This window comes from Phaethon aethereus, assembly GCF_964289735.1.
Source record: "Phaethon aethereus genome assembly, chromosome: 3".
NCBI lineage: Eukaryota > Metazoa > Chordata > Aves > Phaethontiformes > Phaethontidae > Phaethon > Phaethon aethereus.
In genome coordinates this window covers 98,887,752-98,907,447 of record NC_138576.1, presented here as the reverse complement: position 1 = coordinate 98,907,447, position 19,696 = coordinate 98,887,752, and the positions used below count along the sequence as shown (strand labels likewise).

The 19,696-nt window shown below is 43.0% G+C and overlaps 2 protein-coding genes across 5 annotated transcripts in view; one reads left to right on the top strand and one right to left on the bottom strand.

Moving 5' to 3' along the window:
• Positions 1-5,869: 5,869 nt before the first annotated feature.
• On the bottom strand, positions 5,870-8,202 carry MCFD2 (multiple coagulation factor deficiency 2, ER cargo receptor complex subunit; the record flags this gene model as incomplete). Its single annotated transcript, XM_081997485.1, has 3 exons — positions 5,870-6,001; positions 7,198-7,357; positions 8,060-8,202. 3 exons carry the CDS (start codon positions 8,200-8,202, stop codon positions 5,870-5,872), a joined length of 435 nt encoding a protein of 144 aa, XP_081853611.1.
• Positions 8,203-9,925: 1,723 nt separating this feature from the next.
• The window catches only part of TTC7A (tetratricopeptide repeat domain 7A), a gene marked incomplete at both ends in the record, with an annotated part of 182,100 nt that continues 172,329 nt past the window's right edge, over positions 9,926-19,696 (top strand). For 3 of the 4 annotated variants that reach the window (XM_081997950.1, XM_081997951.1, XM_081997949.1), the window contains 3 exons: positions 9,926-10,091; positions 12,837-13,000; positions 14,667-14,835. In XM_081997950.1, coding sequence (XP_081854076.1) covers positions 9,926-10,091; positions 12,837-13,000; positions 14,667-14,835 — 499 coding nt within the window. Of the gene's footprint in view, positions 10,092-12,836; positions 13,001-14,666; positions 14,836-15,608; positions 15,642-19,696 lie in introns of those variants that run through there. The other variant, XM_081997952.1, reaches the window with a different exon arrangement.

Genomic DNA, 19,696 nt, shown 5'->3' with positions numbered 1-19,696 from the left:
TCCACCTTTCTACCCCAAGACCAGGTTACAGTCATGTCACCCCAAGATATGGTATCTTATTGTTGATATTGAAGTTTTGTCCAATGTCAAATCTAAATCTCCCAAGCTGTTTGGTTTATGCTTCTTTATGTTTTATTCTTCCTGATCTTTCCACCGAGTACATATTATTTCCTTATTCTTTGCAACAGCTTTTCAGTTAAGACTATTAACCTTCCTTCTTCTCAGTTGTTACTTCTTCAGCAAAAACCCCCACATTTCTTGCAATCTTCTCTCATGTTTTCTGGACCTCTGTCCATTTTTGCTGATCTCCTCTGGCCTTTTGCCAACTAGTTCATATCTTTTTTGAAGTGCAGTACACTAAACAGGACATGGTCTTTCAGATGAATCTTTAACAGTGGGGATCAGCCCACACAGAATCTTTCAGTAGTCTTTAAGACCCTTTAGACATCCCAACGTGAGGGCTTTGCCATTCATGTTCAGCTTGTTCCACAGCAGTCCCTGGATTTTTCTCTTGTGAACTGGTACGTAGACAGTTATGCAAGTACAGATGAGTATTTCTGTGTAAGCATGGTATTTTGCACTATTGCATTCCATCCATTTTAGATGACTTCTCTAAATATATCAAGATAATTTTAAATTCTGATCTTTTAGCATCTATAATATCTGCAGTCCTTTCTTGCTCCATCTGCAAGTTTAAAAATCATACTTCATGTTCCATCTTCTATTCCTTCAATGAAAACATCAAATAAAACTTGATATGGGACCAAGGCCCACAGAATTCATTGCAAAACACGTGTATTTTGATAGGTTACGATGGAATTACCCCATGGACACAATCATCCAACCAGACTTGACCTCCTGCCCCTTCCCACAGCAGTTTCATTTAGATCACAGTTCACTAGGATGTTCATGAGTATATCATAGGAAGTACTGCTAAAGGCCTTGCAGAAATTAAATTAAATAAATAAATTCAAGCTATATGACATCTGCAGCCATTACTTCACCCTCTCTTTAAGACTCTAGAGTGAAGCTGATCAGGCCCAGGCAACTGGAAAACATCTAACTTAACTGGTTACTCTCTAAGCAGGTTTTGCATACTTTAGGCTGAAATTTTGCCCCCTTTTCCAGATAATAATTTCACTGTCTGCTTGCTGTTGACCTTTTTAGTAAAAATTGATGAAGAAGGGAACAAAAAAGAACATTGAACTCTTCAGCTTCCTTAATGTCCTCTGCTGATAGGACCCCCTCATCTTTGAGTAATGGTCCAAACTTCCCTTTGTTTTTCTCTTACATTTTTCTCTTAAATTTTCTCTTAAAATTTCTTTTACCTTTGGTAAGGTTTGCTTCTGCATTTTGTCTTTACAAACTGTATATACCTCCCTAACAGCCCGTGAACACCTCCCTAACACCCCCATGAATGGAGTATTGTGCTGGATTCTCAACCAGCTGACCTAGTTTCTACTTTACAGGTATCTCTCTCTTTTATGCTTGCAGACAATTAAAAGGTGGTGAATTAGCTGATTTCTGATGAATTTCCTTACTTTCCTCTAAAATGGCATAGGTTGCACTTGATTTCTTATTAGCATTTCTTGAAGGACCTGGCAGCTCTCCATAATTTGTTTTCCCCTTAGATTTGCCTCTTATGAGATGCTCCCTACCCATTCTCCAAGTTTATTGAATGGAGATTTCTTCTTGAAATCTAGTGCTGTCAGTCACTCAGTTGGATCAAGTGGCAGAAGCTGACATTATGTTTGCTGCAGTACTGTTTTCTTGTAAAATGTCGTATCTGGCAGTAGACTTTGAGTCACATGTTACAGTGCCCTCTACCTACACGTGTAACTGCCGCTCAGCTGAGGAAGGTAGTGACAATTACAGTATGTATTAGCCCTTAAGGTTTGGGCTGCTGTTCAGAATTTAGCATGAAGAATGAGAAGAAAAATGTAACTTCAGAGAAACCTTCTGTAAGGCATTAATAAGTGCCCTTATAATGGATCTCATTCAATGTGGACAGAGGATCTGTGCTGATGAAACATTTAGAACACAAATTCCTTGTGATAATAAATAATCCAGACTGAGGTATGCAATGATCCTTGCCCTCATTTGTTTGCTAAAAACTTAGAACATTATGCAGCTGTTTCATGGTGCAATGGCCAGACAGTGAGACCGTAACAAGGGAGAGGAAGAAAAAAGCAATAAGCTTCACCTTAAGCAAAAATGGCTGATCAGACCACAGTGGACCTATGCCTTGTAAGAACAGTGCCGGAAGCTCTTACTGACATCTAATGCAAAACCACTAAGACTTCAGGTGCTACTAAAACCTTCTAATATTCTTTAATGTTGGTCAAGACCGCTGTAGGTACCTCATGGACCTTCTCATAGGTCAACTAGAGACGGTCAAGAAGGCAGGCCAAGCCTGGTGCTTATATTAGAAAGCTCTTCTTTTTACACAATCATTTTTACAGAAAACATTACAGTGCAAGTTTCTTTACTATCACTTCAAGTTGATTTGGATTCCCTAAACAATTAAAATTAATAACCAGTAACCAGTCCCAGCTATGGTCAATTTTTATGACGGGTATAAACTACTAAAAATGCGGGCATCATACTGGCAATGTGGTGTTGGGAGACACAGGAGCAAGCCTTGCCTGTAACCAGAGCAGGGGGTGATGGTATAGGGAAATCCAGGTGGTTGAACCGCTCATATCGCAGGGAACAAATGTGCAGTGTCAATACGCTATCTAGTGGCTGTATCGATTATGACAGTATTCCTGAATCTGTTCTGCTTGCGAATTGTAGTGTTAAAAAACACTTTACATGAAATCAGGGTTTGTAAGTCTGTAACCGTTCCTTAATGAATCTAAGCTATTTTGAGGTTATAGGTGATTTATTAAAAAAAAAAGGTAGTACAGTCTGCATGAATATGCAGACAAAACTGTTGCTGGCATGTTCTTGACGGTCATTCTCGTCATTAACAGCATTCTGACAAGCACTGGACAAGTAGTCAAGATTTTTCTTCTTCATATACAGACTATGTTCTAGATCAGCTCATAAAAAACAGCTCAGTTTAGAAGTGTTTCAAGAACAAGTTTAAGAATTTTCTTTAGCTGCTAGATTGTGCAATATTTTGTGAGCAGATAATCTAGGTACTTTAAACTGGGCACATAGTATAGAGTAATGCAACACCAGATGTGTTCTCCTCTAACGGGGAGAACTAATCCCTGTCCCCCGAGATCATAGACTGGGAAGAGGTGAAGATTGCACACTACGGCATTCTCCTGGTTTTCTGTTTCTACCAGGGGTGTGATTGACCTTCAGTAAGTCATACACCCCTTCTGCTTTGTTATTTATTTGTTACCTATGAAAAGGAGAGAGTACTGTTCTACAGAAGCTAAACCAAACAAACAGCTTTATAGTTGATGAGTACTTCTGTTGTAAAGGCCTTATTTTCTATATTATATATAGATGAACTAGAAAATACTATATGTATATATGACCTGTGCCAGCATAGTTAGGGTAGTGCATGAACTACAACTAGCACACAAATTTGTTTGTGGTTGTTTTTTTTTTTTAATGTTTGACTCACCATTGCTCTCAGCAGTTTTGCGGTTTTCTACATATTAACTGAAAAAGCTCCCTAGACAGCTGTTAAACCATTTATCTTTAAGTGCACTTAATTGTATGTGTATTTGTTTTAGGAGGCTGAGTAAAGACATGATGATGCAGGCTTCAGCTTGGGTAGCGTTTCTGTTCTTTCTAGTAATGCAGAAATTTTGTTTTGATCCTTCTTCATACATCATGAAATGAAAGGTGTCAATTTTGTTCTCCATTTTTGAGAAATAATCTATTTGTACAGACATCTGACCCCTTAAAAACAAGTTTAAAATAGCTGGTAAAAAATGTTGTTCTCATTATCTATGTTTACCATAATTTCTTCTGATACAAGCTTCCATGGTGTGTGCTATTTTCCACATACAATAGCAGTTAATAAATATGTATATAAATGCAACATATGTATATAAATGTGCCCCATGGTTGGTTGCTGGGTTAAGTTTATGGACTGCACTTGATAAGAAAGCCATGATTTTTAAGAGCAGTGCATAAAAGTCAGTCCCCTGGTCTTGCTCTTTCATCCAAAATAAATCCAATTATGCAGTAAGCATACAAGAGTTGGCAGGTCTACAGGCAACCTGCTTTAAGTGCTCTAAGCTGAGGAGCTTAACCTCTTCTCCCCTCCTACCCACAAGCATTTTCTATCCTACTTCTGATTCAATGTTCAGTCCAGATTAGTTACCCTCAAAACAGTTCTTAAAGCAATTTTTTTTTAACTGAAAGAATTTTCTTTTTAGATGACTGCTAGTAACAGAGACAGGCTTAAAAATACAGCAGAAAATCATGTGTGTTTCTCACTGGGACTTCTGTCCTTGTGTGTCTAGCTTCAGAGTGCGTGAGCCCCAACTTATTTTTATTGCTTGTACAACCAGCACAACCCTGGCCACAAAGGTATCGAATTAAATAATTAGTACAAGAACAAAAAAGTCCGACACTCAGGATTCATTGCACAAACATTTAAACAGAAGAAGTAATTTCTTCTACAAATGTGTTTCTCTTGTATAAGAATAATTTTGTACAGAAAATAGCTCTTTATACATTTTACAGAAATACAATAACATTTAGATTCTCTATGAATGGATAACAATTGAATGCAATTTAAGATTTGTTACGTTTTAGTCACCAAGTATCAATAACAGAGCAATACATCACTTCTCCAATATCCTTAACCTGCTTGACTGATCAAGTATTGAGTCAAGACAGTGAAAACATTCCTAGAGCCATGTTAATTTGCACACACTCAAGGATCTTGAAACTGCTAGTTATGTAATACCTCCTGAAAGAAATACCGTAATTTAAGTGTCAAGGAATATGAACTTAAACCTTAACAAGGCAGCATTACTTGCTCACTTAGATTCTCCTGCTGGCTAATACTGTAAAAACCAAATTGAACAGAAGCTTTTATATTAAACTCGTTTACTGTTAATATGACCTTCAAAACGAGATAGCAGAAGTTACTCTAGTAAATGCTACACAGCATTAATACAACATATAAATGTAATAAAAATACTTTCATTTTCTTAAGAAAACACCATGGAAGGTAGAGGAAAAAAAAAATCCAGTAAATTAATATCTAAAAAGTAAAACTGTGAAGGAAAAGAAGAAATTGAAAAACACATGTACGTATATTCCTGTGTAAAATGTAAGGGTATGCTAGGACGTACATATACTGAAAAATACTCAATTTCTTCCAAAACTGTGTTAAAGGCCATATGGCATCACGTGGACCTCAAACATAAACCACGTTCAACCGCTCTTCCTCTACAATTGCTGTTTCAAGCACCTGTACTTATATGCATATTTCCTTTGAAATTAGTGGGATGGTAAGGATATTTATCCTTGAAATACAACTATATGCAGTAATCTTTTCTTGCTTTCTAGGCATTTTAAAGTTTAAATTGAAGATGTAGGCAACCAAGTACTATATAACCCAATGACAGAAAACCTGAAATGTAGATTGTATACAATATATTTAGTATTCATACACGGCTACTTAAGAGTTTGCCAGCTGTACTCCATGTGAGTACTGTTGATGCTTCCATGCTTCAAGATTCAAATGGGTAGCTATGTTTAGTCAAACATGGCTCTCGCTCAGAGTTAGCCGGTCTCTTAACATACAGAACTTTCAAATAAATTCAGCTGGCACTGGTACACCTCTCCTTCTCACAGCACAAAGGTTGATATGAGACAGTAATGAATCACATTATACTGGTTCACATTTCCATGTAGTTGGAAGGAGAAACAAGCCCCCTGCAAAACCTTATTCCAGTGATTTTGCAAATTCTGCATAGTCAATGTATCCGTCATTGTTCTTGTCATCATCTCTTAAGACATCATCTATTAGACTAATCAACTCTTCTTCCTTCATTGCCTGGGTATGCTCACCACCTTCCTACAAAAACAAAACCACATTGGACAGTTTAGCAGTGTTTCCTGTATAGTGGCACATACAAGAGATTACTAACAGCTAATTTTTTGTTAAGCTATTCACGTTAGTGCCAAATTAGGCACCAAGTTTTATGTAATCATTTATACCAATACAGAAAACTTCTATCAGGTGCAAGCGATGAAGTCCAAGTTCTCTGCACTTCAGAAGAACTCCATATCCCGTTAGTATTCTTAGCCAAAAGTTCTAAAAGCTAAATAGCACAGTGTATAGTGATAGATAATAATCTAACAGATGTATTCTTAATTTGGATCTTGACATAGTATAGACACTATAGTTTCCATACAGTACAAAAACATCTTCCTGTGCATCACGACTTGGAAAAGGCAGAGCTTGACAGTAACAGGGTAGTGAAAAAATCCAACACTGTAGCTTAAAGTCAGTAAAATTCTTAGCATCATCCCTTATAAGCAAAGGGGACTACAAAGAGGTGCCTTTGCACAAGTAACAGCAAATCATTACTCTGTTCTTGGCTAGGTATTTTTTGCTACAGGTGTACACAGGTAGTTATGATATTCTGAATTGTAACTTCCAAAAGGTCAGTAAGCGATAACGTGTTGCTATTGTCTTCCTAAGGATTGTATCTTCCTACTTTGTCCTTAAATGTTCCTAGCTGGAAAAAGAATTTGTGTTTAGAAAAAGGTGAAAAAAAAAGGCAGACCATGTCTGGTGGTTCTAATTACTAATTTCATGCAAGAGGTCTCTTACAATTGGTGTATCCACGGCAATAACAGTTTGGAGTTGAAAACGGAATCCTTAGAACCTTGAACAGCATCGTTTCACATGCTATTTCTATAAACCTTCATCAGCATTATCCCATTTTGAGTAACTTCCCTTTCTCCTCATCCCTGCCTACCAAAGTATCCCCTCTGTCACATAATTTTCATGCTACAGTCCTTCTTGCTCTGAAGGTTGAACTACAACGGAGACTTCTCGAAAACTGTGATGTGACACGAAAAGCTGTGATAAAGCTAGCACATTTATGAATCAAACCAAAACTATCGGGGGAAGAATAATCTCATTTTCAGGCAAAACTGTAACTGCACTGAAGAAGTGTTATAACTGTTCTGTTCTACTGTAAGCTGCTTTTAGAGTGTCAGAACTGTTTCCAAACACACATACCGTTACAAAATTTCACCCACCTCTTTGTGGACATGTGATATAGCAGTAGCAAGTTCCAACCCATCTAACAAATTATTGCCATCATAATCATGCATTTTGAAGTAATGAAGCTGCAACTCTTGTGGAGACATCTCAGATTCTGGTTTCTCAATAACACCTTCCAAATGTTCCATGATGTGGCTAAAAAAATAAAATAAAATAAACAAAACCCACAACATATCCGTCAGTTAATATTTAATGTTCTGTTTACCTCAGATTTAGTCTTTGATCAGACAGTCAAGTACACAAGGAAATATTGTATCTTTAAAAGCATCCTGGACAACAGAAAGCTACAGTTTTATACCAAGATGAAGGGGGCACAAAGGTTCTTTACTACAGGCGCTGCAGTGGCCTCTAATATCTTAGTTATTTCTCTTTCTTCTGGCCTACTTAGCAGGTTATCAAAACAACTGAAACAGTGCCCAAAGTCTCCTTTTGGCTGTCTTCCAAAGCACAGGAACTGGATGAAGATCTTTCCCAGTCCAAACCTGAAGTATTTTAGGGAGTTCGATTTGGTGCTACCACCATATGAAGCAGCAAATGAGAAAAAACCTCTCACTTTACCTGTTCAGAATATGATTTTGTCTATAGTATATTGATCTAGGTAAGCAGGCTTCCTGTAAGAAATTCTTTACAGTATGAGTAGGTCTAAAGACTCCAGAGAGACCTTTCTAGGTCTAGTAAAACTTATCAAGCAAGCATGTCTCATATCTCCAGCTAGTCATACAACATCCTGAGAAAACATGTGCCCCAGGCTTAAGTCCAACTCACATAACAAGACTTAAAAAGATAAGCAAATCATTAAGAAGTAAAGTTTACGTTTTTAGAACATTGAACACATACTCTTTATCTTGTACCAAGTTCTTATCAAGGCGAATATTTGCATGTTGACTCTCTCCTACGTGTTCCTCAGCAAGGGCAGAGATGAAGAACGCAGCCAGAAAGCAGAACAGCAGGCGTATTCTAAAAATCCGCACGGACACCATGATGTCCTACAAAAAGTAAAACACCCCCCCAAAAAAACCCCAAACACAGATGAAAAATGCAACCTAGTTGCAGGATATTTACAGAGTGCTTAGAAATAAGCCCACAAAGGGTAGAAGAACTTGCTTCGTTTCAAGCACTCAGCAAGGAGAAAACCAGGGAGCTCCAATTAAGAATTTCAAGGAAGTGTTCGATAATTTTCAAAGAATTAAAAAATTAAAAATTAAATCCGCGAGGAGGAACGGAGCCGATTACTGGGCTGAGCTTCTCACGTCTTCTGGCAGCGCCGGCTGAAGCAAACCCCACTTTGCAGTCGGTTCGACAGTGAGCGGTGCCGGAGGCCCTGACGGCTGGCACGGCGCTGCCCGGCGGCAGCGCCCCCAGGGAAACCCCCGCCCAGGCCGCAGCACGCCCGCTCCGCCTCTCCCCGGCCCCACAGCCTTGACTGCCGCGGGGGGGGGGGGCGGAGAGGTCCCGCCGCCGCCAGGCTACGCACCCTCCGGCGGATGGCCGCCGCCGCGCCGTCCCCGCCGCGGGCTCCGAGTCACAAACAGGCAGAGCCGAGCTCGCAGCAGGCCGACCACCATCCCCAGCGTCACCTCTGACCCGACGCACGCGCCACGCTCCCACCCCTTCTTCCGACCTATTGGCTGCACTTTTCCGCCGAGCGGCGGCTACGTCACCGCTCCTGGAATTCCACGTGGAGGCCTCGCGGAGGAACAGGTGGAGTGTCCCGCCCACCGCGGGGCGGGGGCGCCGTCACCTCCCGGCCCGGGCAGCCTCGGGGGGCTCTGCCCCTCCCGCAGGGCGCGCCGCGGGGGTCCGACCAGATGCTGCCGGTGGAGCCGAGGGCAAGGGGGGCGGCGGCGGGAGAGCGGGAAGGGGGCAGCGTGAGCCCGCTCCGCGCCTTGCCCTGGTGGCCTCTCGGCAGCCCCTTCTACAAGCGACCCGCTGTTGTTTCGGGAACCACGGTGCCCCGTCGCCGTTACGCTCTAGTTCTATGCACCGTCCGTTCGCTTCCCACTCTGGCCAGATGTCGAAGGCCTCATTCTTTTTATACCCGACGTCTGAACAGCAGTTACTGACGCCTCTCAAGGCTACAACCCTCGGAGCAACCTCCCGCCTCGGGGAGCAGTGCGGGCTCTCGCTGCCCATGCCCCCGCACCAGTGGTTATTCTGTGCTGAAATCGCTGCTAAAGGGGGGTGGGGGCTGGCGGGAAGAGCGGACGGAAGGGGCCTGGGGTTCAGGTGGCTTCCGAGGGCCTCGGTAAGGGAGCAGCACCGCCGGCCCTTCCCGCCGACGAAGGGAGCCCTGGGGCCTCGCTGCGGCACAGCGAACGTAGCACCACGGCGGCGATGCCGGCGCTTCTCAGGCCCCGCCGGCCGGCTGTGTGTGACAGGCCGAGAGCAGTCGAGTAGGTGCAGGGCCCTTGGCGGGCCGCGGGGCGGGAGAGCGGCTGCCCGTGCCGGAGTACGGCTCTCTGGCCGGGGCGTCAAGTGAGAGGCGGCAGGAAGGGGTGGCCGTTAAGGAGCCCGCCGTCCCCGGTCGCAGGCCTCGGGCAGGGCGTCGTACTGCCCGCGCACACCCTGCCGTGCGCCTGGGGGCGGGCGGGGCCGGGGCTGCCCGCCTGGGACCGCGATCCCGCACCCGCTCCGTGCGCTGCCGCTGGGGACTCCCCGCCGGGCGGGCGGGGCGGGGCGGGCCCGGTCCGGCCCGGCAGTAAGATGGCGGCCAAGGGCTCACACTCGCACGTGAAGCTGGAGGGGGAGATCGAGCGGTGCCGGGCGGAGGGGCACTGGGGGCCGCTCCGACACCTGGCGCAGCAGCTGCTGCCGCCGGCACGGCCCCCGCGCAAGGCGGCGGCGGCGGCGGGAGGCGCGCAGGACGCGGGTAAGCGGTGGCGGGCAGGGGTGAGGCAGAGCGGCAGGGCGGCCGCCGTTACCGGACCGCCCGGGTGTGGGGAGGCGACGGGGTCGGCTTGTCGCTACGCTGCTGCCTCTCGGGGCTCGGTAGCCCCGGCCCGGTGGGCTGACGTGGGCGGGAGCTGGCCGCTGCCCTATCTCCCGGGGTTGCGGGAGAGGGCTGGGGAGCGCCAGGGTACCGACGGAGGGAGCGGGGTGTCGCCCGGTGTCCGGTGTGGGCAGCCCGGCCCCGCGGCGGGAGGGATGCCTAGGAGAGGCGCCGGGAGCCCGGGAGACGCCTTTCAGGAAGACAACGCTTGTGCTTCCTCCTCATGTCAGCGCTTCCGAGCCCGCTGGGCTGCGGAGGGGAAGGCACCGCCACCGCCTGGGGCTGCCGGCGGGAGTGAGGGGCCGCCGCGCTCGCTCGGGGGCCCCTGGGCGTTTGGGACGTTGCCCTCCCCTCGACAGGCACCTGGGGCCGGGTGACGGCTGCGCTTGGTGCCTGCCTTTAATTTAACCAGCTCGGCTGGGCTGTGGCCAGGCTACCGACCGAAATCTTCCGTGTTTGAAAATGTCTCTCTTCAACTTCTCGACGCCAGTGATGCCGATTCCCTCTTGCCCCCTCCCCATTCCATTCTGGATGCCCCTAAATTATCTCCCCATATTTCTGAAGAGGGCTGCTTTATTTAATGGCTTAGGCTCATCCAAGTATCCTTTCATGTGTGAGACAGGTTTCATCACTCGCAAATGTGCTTTTATCTTTTTTCTTGGTATAACACACGGCTTTGCCTGTTTTAAAATGAAGTCACTTGTAAAAACGTGAGGCAGCCTAACTTAGAAATCTCAAACTGTGTCTGTAGTCAAAAGCAGTACGTTGTGAAGAGGACCTGATCCTAGCCACCACACCGGCGTTAGAGGTTCTGCCGTTGATGTCAGATGAGCTATTTCGATGAATAAAACCCCTTTTTTAGAGTAGTGTTTCTAGGATGTGGCTCTAGAGTTAACTGGAGCTTGCTGGAGTTCAGTAAACTTCACAGTGGGAAAGCATGTTGTGGGGACATGTTAGTAGCTTAATAGATGTTTATTTAGGAGGCTTTCCAAGGGTATATGCAATGCAGATCGAACCCTGTGTTGAGAACCACATGGCCAACCTTTGAACTTTAGTGAGGTTTCAGCAGCGCTTCCCAGGTGCAAAGATCATCATGCAGTTTGGGGACATTAATAGTTGAAGAGTTCATATTAGTTTGTTCCCTTGTAATTAAGAGGCATAACGACAGTATAATTGCTGTAAAAACATTATTTGTTAATTTCCTGCTATGTCAAAATAACTTGCTAGTTATGAAAGAGTAATGACTTACTATTGCTATAGAACTTTTCTTCCAGCAAGGGACTAGCTACAGTTTTGTGTTTCTGGAAACAATAGTGTGTCTGGATGGGATTTTTTAATAGTAGCACTTTCTTTGAGAGATTGCATATATTTATTTCTTCATTGTGTATGGTCTTATGTAATTGCTTAAGTTTGGCTAAGAGATTAGTGACTACCTGAAAGTGCTTCAGTGTTGTGTAGAAATGATTGCGGGGGGCAGGGGGGAGAGAGAGTATAACTGAACATTTCCCATTTTACATACCTATAATTTGTTCATGCAATTTAGTTGTAGACCTGCAGTTGAGCAGGAAGAGCTATCGTTATAATTTGATATGCAGCGGAACACTTAAGCCACAACAACAACCACAAAAGTAAACCAAACCTCCCCTCCCCCCAAAATTGATTATTAATGCTGTATATAATGTATAGGTAGTAAATGGGGATAAGTTGTCCCATGGACAGAAATAGATACACTATTGTGTTTCCTGCATTCTAGATTTTCAGACTTTGAAGTCTGAAGTATATATGAAATGTAGGGCTTGGCTCTTTGCTTTACAACGATTTTCTTACCCTGTTTGACCCACTAGTCAGCTGATTGAGGTACTATTATGAATAAGTGAACTGCAGAACTGGACCTATCGTGCAAGAACTCCAAGTACACTGGCGATGAAACCTTTTTTCAGCGTGATTGCAACAATGCATGATCCTTCATGCTGCATCTGGTGCTACTACCTGTGTTTCAGTTTCTCCTCTGTAAAACTGTGAACAGGAGTGGTTTTTAATGTAGAAGAAATTACATGTGGCATATTAGTTATGTCACTGGATCAATCCTTGTGTGTCTTTAATAATGGACGTGTAGCATGTGTCTAAATTCTCTATTTTTATTTTTTGTTCTGTGAGCTTTCAGCAAATTCTTAAAGTTTCTGATGTGGTTACTGTTCTTCAGTGAAATTTAGTAGCTTATCCATAGTCCAAAGCATGCATTTCATGCTTGTACATTTTTAAATCTAATGGATGCACTTAAATGTTTGCAAAGATTGGTCTTAACTTTTGAAAGTGAGTTTTGTGATGAAAATTCCTAACTGCTACATTAGTGACAACACAAGAATGTACTGTGCTGTCAAAATTGAAGGATTCATTAGGGAAAATCTTCAAGTTGAAAGGAAATATAATTTCATTTTTGCATAGGAAACTTACTGTTTCTAATAGCTAGAAGTTAATGGAACTTTTTTCTGTCTGCTAGTTCTTCCTTCCCCCCTCGTTTGAGTTACTGTTTGTGTGTCTCAAAGGTATATTGTTTTGGTTTTTTAATGCTATTTATCAGCAGTACAGCACTAAGTGATGTTTCTTGTTGGTATGTCCTTTCAGAGGATTACGGGAGTATGCTGCTTGCAGAGGCTCTGCTGGAAGAATGTTTGAAGGAAAACTTTGCCAAACTGAAGGACTCCATTCCATTGACAGAGAAGAATGAGCCAAAACTGAGTGAAGCTAAGCAGTATCTGACCAATATCCTAAGCAGAGGAAAACTACGAGTAAGTGCGCTCTGTTGTTGTAATTCTTGCCAACTGGATGCTTCTTTCATCTGATTATTAGTCTGATACAAGGTCTGGGCATTGCCTGTTCATGTCGTTCTATGTGCAGTGCTGTATTTATAGGTATACTAATGGGCTGGTAATTCAATAGCCCTTTGCAATGTCTTCTGTTAGGAGACTTGCTTTTTCATACACAAACAAATTATGTGCTAAGAGTATATATCCTGTTTATTTTTTTATTAGAAAGAAGCAGGATAAATATTTAGGAATTCTCTGGGGTGGTGGGGCATGGCCACATAATGGTGCTGGCAGGCTAGCACAGCTGAATGACCTACTGCTGCTCCTGGTCTGAGGGAATTGTGTACACCTGGTCAGCTCCAGATCAGAGGTAAAATGGGCTGCAAGCTGCTGTCAGGCCCTTAAGGTTGTGGTGTGAGTCCAGGATTACAGCCTTGTATTGCTTTCAGTCTCTGACAGAGAAGTAATGCTTTTATTTTATTTTGTGGTCTGGGTGCCTGGTTGGTAAGTTGCCTACCAACTCAGCTGCAGAGCTTTAGGAGTGTTTTAAGACTGCCTCAATGGCTGCTGCTGTGTTGGTGTCCTTGGACACAGTTATGCTTTTAAAGCATAACTAGCTTTAAAAAGACAATGAATTACAACAGTTTCAGATTTGTATTACTTTTGGTCCCGAAACTTACAGGCTAGTTAGCTTGGAAGTGAATGTTATACTTCTATCATGTTATTTTCTAGGGAGTACATGTGCAGTGGCTTTTCTGGTGGAGTTCCTTGTTCTTAACTTCTTGAAAGTCAGTGTATTTAAAAAGTAAAAAGGGGAGGGGGGAGGAAGAGGCATTCATCCAACCCTCTTTCTTTATAGTTTAGCACCAGTAATGGCCAGAACCACTGAATCCTTCCAGGTCTTGGCATTAAGATGGGCTGCATGAATTGCCGCTACTATTTTTTTGTTAGTGGTGACTTGGCTACTCATGCAGCATTGACTCTGTCTTAACTACATGTATTAAAAAAAGGAGTGTGAAGGCTAGGAACCTTTTCATACTTTCCAAAGCATAAAAAGGGTCTGAACAGGTATATTTTACTGTTTTTTGGGTTTTTTTAAGTAGACAGAATTGTATGCATGTCTTCAATCCTTAGGAAACCAAACAAATCTTAGAACTAGCAGGCATGCCTTCTGTTTTCTACTTTTGCCTGAAAAGTCTTTAAATTAAGAAAACTTGGGAGCTTTCTTGTTCTTTAATTAGATGTACAGAGGAGAGGGGAGCACTTGACTAAGAAGCGATGCTTTCTGCCTAGTTTAAAAGCAGGGGATTTACTCGGTGTGTATATAGGTAGTTCTGACAATGGCAGGCTTTTATGTGCTATCTGTGGCTCGTAAATCAACAGTAGGTCAGCTGAAACCAAAGAGGTGGCTTGTAAGCTGTGTATTTCTAAACGGAGCTGCAAAGTAGTTGCCTGACCTTTGCCTGCTGCTCTCCTAAGCATAACTGTAGGATCTCTAGACCCTTAAATCCTTCCTGCTCTGACCTGCAGAGCTAGCAACGTTGAGAGGAAAGCATTTTGAATCTGCTTAATCTGTTCTGAAGTACCTCATTCTTGCTGCCTGGTATTTTACCATGTGAACACTCTTCCTTTGCCCCTTCTGTTTCAGCCTAAGTATATGACAGAAGCTATGCTGATCCTAGGAAAGCTTCATTATGTGGAGGGATCCTACAGAGATGCCATCAGCATGTATGCAAGAGCAGGAATTGATGACCTCTCAACAAAAGATGAACCTCTGTACGTGCTGCGTTTGGTAACTGAAGCCTTCGTTATTAAAGGTAAAGGACCGTGTATGCATATTTGAAGTATGCTGTATTTAGGTTGAAGTTGAAGGTATTTCTCCAATGATTTGATTGGAGCAGAGTAAGGGCAATATTGTATGCTTTAGAAAATCCTACTGGGTATGGTCTGTGTAGTGTAAACTTAAAGGCATTATGGAGTCTTAGTCCATGGTTTTTAAACTTGGCTGGCTTGTAAAGAAAAGCTTGAACCTGGAAATCTTGTGGCAACTGTTGGCTATAAGTCAGCAACACACTTCAGCTTGTGTATCCATTTTGGGAAAATCTAAATCAAGCACTTGGCTGAATTGAGGCCTATGCTCTCTCTTAGAAAGAGTTTATCTACTTGTAAGTTTTAATGATTTCTGTGAACTAAGTAAGGACGATGTTTCCAAGTTTTAAACTCTGGACTAACAGAATATGTGCTTTCAAAGCAGGTAGTGTATTTTTGCAATGCATGTCACACAGTATCAGACCTTATGTACAAACAGAAATCTCTCGTCCCCCTTGTAATTCTACAGACAGTGCACTGTTTGAGAGATCCTAATAAAAACTGCCTCTAGGTGTAGTGAACTTGCACTACGAGTAGTGAAATTGCATTTCCTTTTTGACTGGGGGAAAGGAAGACCCTAGTCAGCTTTTGACTGAGGGGGAAAAAGATCAATAATCTTCTCCTTCATTTGCTTTCAGTTCCTTTATAAATGTTGCTCAAGTACTGCTACCTATCTACTGCTTTCTACTCTTTTCAGCATGTCCACCAGCTAATTAGGTGAATGAGAACTCTGATGATCAGATACCTTCTACTGGTATGTAAAAGAGTGAAACCAAATCAACCCAAAATACTGTTTGACTGGGCTGCTAGTGTTCCTGATAATAATTTGAGTGTTTCATGATCTCACACAGTCATTCTGCTTTTTTGAAAACCTGTTTGTGCTGCTTTGCTTGCTTTGATTTTGTTTTCTGTGGCATTGGTTGAACCTGCTTCATTAACGAGCTTTTGTGGAGCAGGACTAATTTACTTGTAACTTGCACTAACACTTGCATGGCGCAGAGGAGTGAGTAACTGCCAGTGCATTCATAGCAGTGTATTTGAGAGCAGCTATTGGTGCACTCCAGAATCTGAAGGAGATGCATTATCCTCACTGGAAACTGGATAAGGCCCTTGGTAAGGTGGGAATGTAATGATAAGGTATGCATGAACATTGATGGAATAACACTGTTCCTGTAAGGCTTCTCCTGTGGTATAGACTACCTCACTTGCATATGAAGATATCTGGGGTGGAGGTGTTTGCCTCAGAGGATCAGACCATACTTTTTTTTTTCTGTGTCATTTAGCACAGAACATAAATATTGTGTTGCCTCTGTGTTTTTGTGTAAACCATAAGGAGCCCCTGCCATTGCAGAGCAACCTCTGTGCTATTACTGTTCCACAGGTTTTTATCTTCCATAATAATTATTTTCAAATTAGCCAAGATATCAAGGTTATAGTAAGTCACTCAATATTCTAACAGTTTTTGACAGAGAGAAGTCCACCGGCAGGGTGGACCTTGTCCAGCTGAGTTTGGAGAGGACACTCACTGCTAGCATCACTGTTCCCCATGCCATGTGCTCAACCTTCTACTTAAACCTTAAATGTTCGAAAGTTGTGTAGGTAACTATGGCCATAACAGTGTGGATTTAAATTTTCATTTCAAAACATGTCTGTTCAGGCTGCCTCTGCAGGGCAAGTAACAGCATAAAGCCGAGTTATTTAAAATTAACTTATACTGTATGCTAAAGATTTTTCTTATTCCCCTTTTTCATTTGGTATCTCTGCAGAAATTCTGTTGATCTGTACCATATTACTGCCTTTGGTTGAACTACTGTTAGCTTATGCAAGCTAAAACCTTCTTTAAAGACACCCGTGAACATTGCTGGTAATAAAATTTTTGCAGGGATCATTTAGGCAACAATCCAGAAAAGCCACAGTCCTGTCTTTATTCAGGGCAGAACTTAGTTCCCCGCTTAATTTTTTTATTCCGTTTTTTAGTAATGGGAGAAAGCAGTTGGTTTAATAGAATCTCCCTGTTCATCCAGCATTAGTTAAATGCCAGAATTTTGTATCATCTTAGTATGAACCTAAGTTCACTTCTTAGCATGAACCTGAAACCACCTTGGTTTTGTGTAGCTAGTACTGCTGGGTTGTGCCCATGTGCAGAATGGCAGTGTAGGTTCTCGGGCGCTCAGGATTATGCTGGAAGATCATGGAGGAAAGAAAAGTCAAATCAAAGGCACTTACACTTGCTTTTACTGTTGGAAGCAAACAAAAATGTAATGAGAAAGATATGGGATACACTGGGAAGAGCCGCATAGATGAAGTCAGTGGTGGAAATGAAACGTGAACCAGCAAAACTGAGTTTGCTTTTTTGGAGCACCTTTTGAGCTCCGCAACACTGAAGGTTAGACATTTGAGCTGAATCTCTGGGGCCTTCCTCTGAAGGTCCATAGCATGTAGGAGGTTCATATTATGGTAAGAAGCAATAAGGATTTGCACCCTTGTGATTGGACTGCAGAAGTTGAACAAGGAAAAAGTTTCTTGCTTGCCTTGCTTGGTAGACTTCCTCCCAAGGTGAGTATCAGGCAGTAAATGTTGAAGTTCTTTATAAATGTGGGGACTTGAGCAGTTGACAAGTCACAGGAGAAATGGCAGAGACAGCAAGACTCTTCCAGTCTCTCAACTGACTGCTTCTGCTTGTCCTGTTTCTAAATCCCCGTGTTGTGAGGAGAGGAGAAGTTCTGTTGGCGCTGTGAGTGGAGCTCTGACAACAATTTGATTTTTTTCGTGATGACTAATTTTAACCTCTATGGTTAATTAATAGGTGGTTGGTCTATACTTGTCTCCTTCCTCCACATCCTCCATAAAGTTAATTCCTCCTTAAAACCTCTGCATAGTATGGCAAATAATCTCTGATGCAAGCAGTTCTGTCTGTTGCATAAAACAGTATTGACAAGTAAAGTAAACTTGCTCTCATTTTGCTTCTAATTCACTTGGGACATATTGTGGCTTCGTTACCTGGTGTTGTCCGTTAGAAACAAGCAAGCAAACTTCAGAACAACATGTGTAACTGCCAAAGCCCATTAGTTTCTCTCTGGCTGTGCTTGCTGCAGAAACCCTGCAGGGACCTCTCTCTGCTCCCAGTGGATATATCTTCCATGTAGCAGGGTAGGTCACAACCTAACCCTTTACAAAGCAAAGTATATCTCTAGCCAGGACTTCAGCATACTTGAATTCCAAGTTTGTAGAAAGGCTTCTGTGTTGTTGCAACGTTTGTTCCACAGCCTTTTTTGCTGTGCTGCATGAGAGCAGGCTGAGAGCTCTGTTAACTGAAGGAGGCTGTTGCCAGCCAGAGTGGTGAAGGCTCAGGCAGAGCGGATGTGGCGTGTGGGTCCTGTCTTGGTAATGACTGAGAGGGTCTTTGGCTTGCAGTCCGGGTGTGTGGCATCAGAGCTGCTGCAAGGTGAGTCAGCCCCGTGCAGAGGATCTCCCTGTGTCCTTCAGATCAGCTGTCAGGCCAGGCACTGGACTTCTTCCACCTGGCGGGGTGTAGCCTGGTGATAGGTAGCTATCTAAATCTGTGCAGTGATGACATAGGATTGCAAATGGTATCTAGCTGGTTTTCTAGTGAGGTAAAGATGTAACAGTCCCACTGCCTCTTTCTCCTTTTCTCCCAGTCCATTCTGCAGTAATTTTTGTGTTGTTATTGGCCATTTTCACCTTGGGGTGGGCTTAATTTGTGCAGCTCCAGTCTGAACTCTGTACAGTCAGAAGTAGGCAGTTCTGGGGTGATTCATCACCTCTTCAGATGGCCTCTGATGTGGATGAAGTGCATGGTATTGTACAATACAGTCTCCTCTGGCAACTGTGAGAAGAGGCTGTGGACTAACTTGTTCCTGGGTGTGTAAAGAAGGGTGAGATTTATCCCTTGTAAATTTGTTTCCAAAAGTTTTTTCAAAAACTTAACGAAAGGGAGCCGTTGTATCAAAAAGCTGCAGTGTGAGCTCAGCCTTTTTAGACCTTAGAAGTATCCATGTGGAAGAAAACAAGGTGAGACCGTGTCTGTACAAAGTCTTGATCGTACTCTGTGTTTTCTTATAACAAGTCCAACCACAAGTCACACGTACAAGAAAATGACACTTTGTTAGTTCAGTGGCTCAGAGCAATCTTTATTTTTCTCTTGAACCCACTTAAGTCATTTAAAGACATTTAAGATCTGCAGTGTGACACGTCTGAAAAACTGTAAGATTATGAGAAACCCTGCTGGATTGAGCCACTGGTCTTCAGAGCCCACCTAAGAGCTGTGAATGCAATTGCTGAAAGCAAACCCCTGAATCCACCGTGTGAGGGTTTTTCCTGAGCTTGTTAAGGCTGAACAGCCTGGAGCCTGCATTCAGGGTTCTGGTTCAGTCCAGCTCTTTGTGGGTTTTCAGGGTTTTTTGTTTGTTCATTTTTAGGACAAACTGCTGATCGTACGTGTTTTTCTGTTTCTCTTATGGTTTTGTATCTTTTAAAACCTCAATGATAATGAGTTCAGTATTGCTTGGAAATATATTGTTCTGCTTTCTCCCCATGTGAAATCTTTGTCTTGTGTTTGTAATACTGGAAGTGGTGATTTGGAGGTTGTGGTGGTGTCCTGAAAGGAAAATGGTGGTATCACGCAGATGATAAACAGAAAAACTGACCTTTTACTTGGCTGGTTTGAAAACTACCTGTTTGGTTTTAATCATGATTTTAAATCGACCAACTGAAGCCTCAAAATTTGAATAATCTATTTTAAAGTTCCTTTGTGCTTGTGCTGCTCAATTTCTTATTTTGTTCGTTTGC